The sequence below is a fragment of the Aphanomyces invadans genome (genome assembly GCF_000520115.1).
Source record: "Aphanomyces invadans strain NJM9701 unplaced genomic scaffold supercont1.329, whole genome shotgun sequence".
Classification (NCBI taxonomy): domain Eukaryota; phylum Oomycota; class Saprolegniomycetes; order Saprolegniales; family Verrucalvaceae; genus Aphanomyces; species Aphanomyces invadans.
Window position 1 is genome coordinate 11496 of NW_008580474.1, and position 526 is coordinate 12021.

The following is a 526-nucleotide window of genomic DNA, read 5'->3' on the forward strand; positions in this document are numbered from 1 at the left end:
TGGGCCGGATACCGGCAGTACACCTTGGCCTTGGTATTCCGATGAGTGCCTGAACAAATGGCACTCGCACATGGGCAGTGGTCAATTAACATAAGGTAAGATTCAGCCTTGTTTTCGCTCTATTCAATCATCTTGTACGACTTCTAGGTCGTTCGCAACATCAACGTCAGGTCGCAGTTCGGTCAGCTCCACGGCCCCCTTTCCTGTACAGTGTCCAAGACAGCGGCGCATTCATTGCCTTCGCCCGCATCTACAGGCCCATCGATGATCTTGCACTTTCGAAAACCACAAATGATTGTGCGCTGTGGTAGTTTTTCCCACGCTGTATGGACCCACTCAACCAAGTCGAAGCGGTTCGGTGGGGACAGCTTGCAGGGTCCAGAAGTATGACTTTGAAGTTCGGTACGCAAGTATTCAATCCACTGATGACAAAGTGCTGACTTGAGCGGTCTCATCCAGGCAACATCTGCAGGTTGGCATATCCATGTAATCTTCGGTGGGATCTTCTCCAGAATGACGTTGAGCT

General features: G+C 50.8%; 1 protein-coding gene across 1 annotated transcript; it reads right to left on the minus strand.

Moving 5' to 3' along the window:
- Positions 1-119: 119 nt before the first annotated feature.
- H310_15310 (hypothetical protein) lies at positions 120-455 on the minus strand (the record flags this gene model as incomplete). Its single annotated transcript, XM_008883295.1, has 2 exons — positions 120-143; positions 210-455. The coding sequence occupies 2 exons, from the start codon at positions 453-455 to the stop codon at positions 120-122; spliced, it is 270 nt and encodes an 89-aa protein (XP_008881517.1).
- Between the last annotated feature and the right edge of the window lie 71 nt (positions 456-526).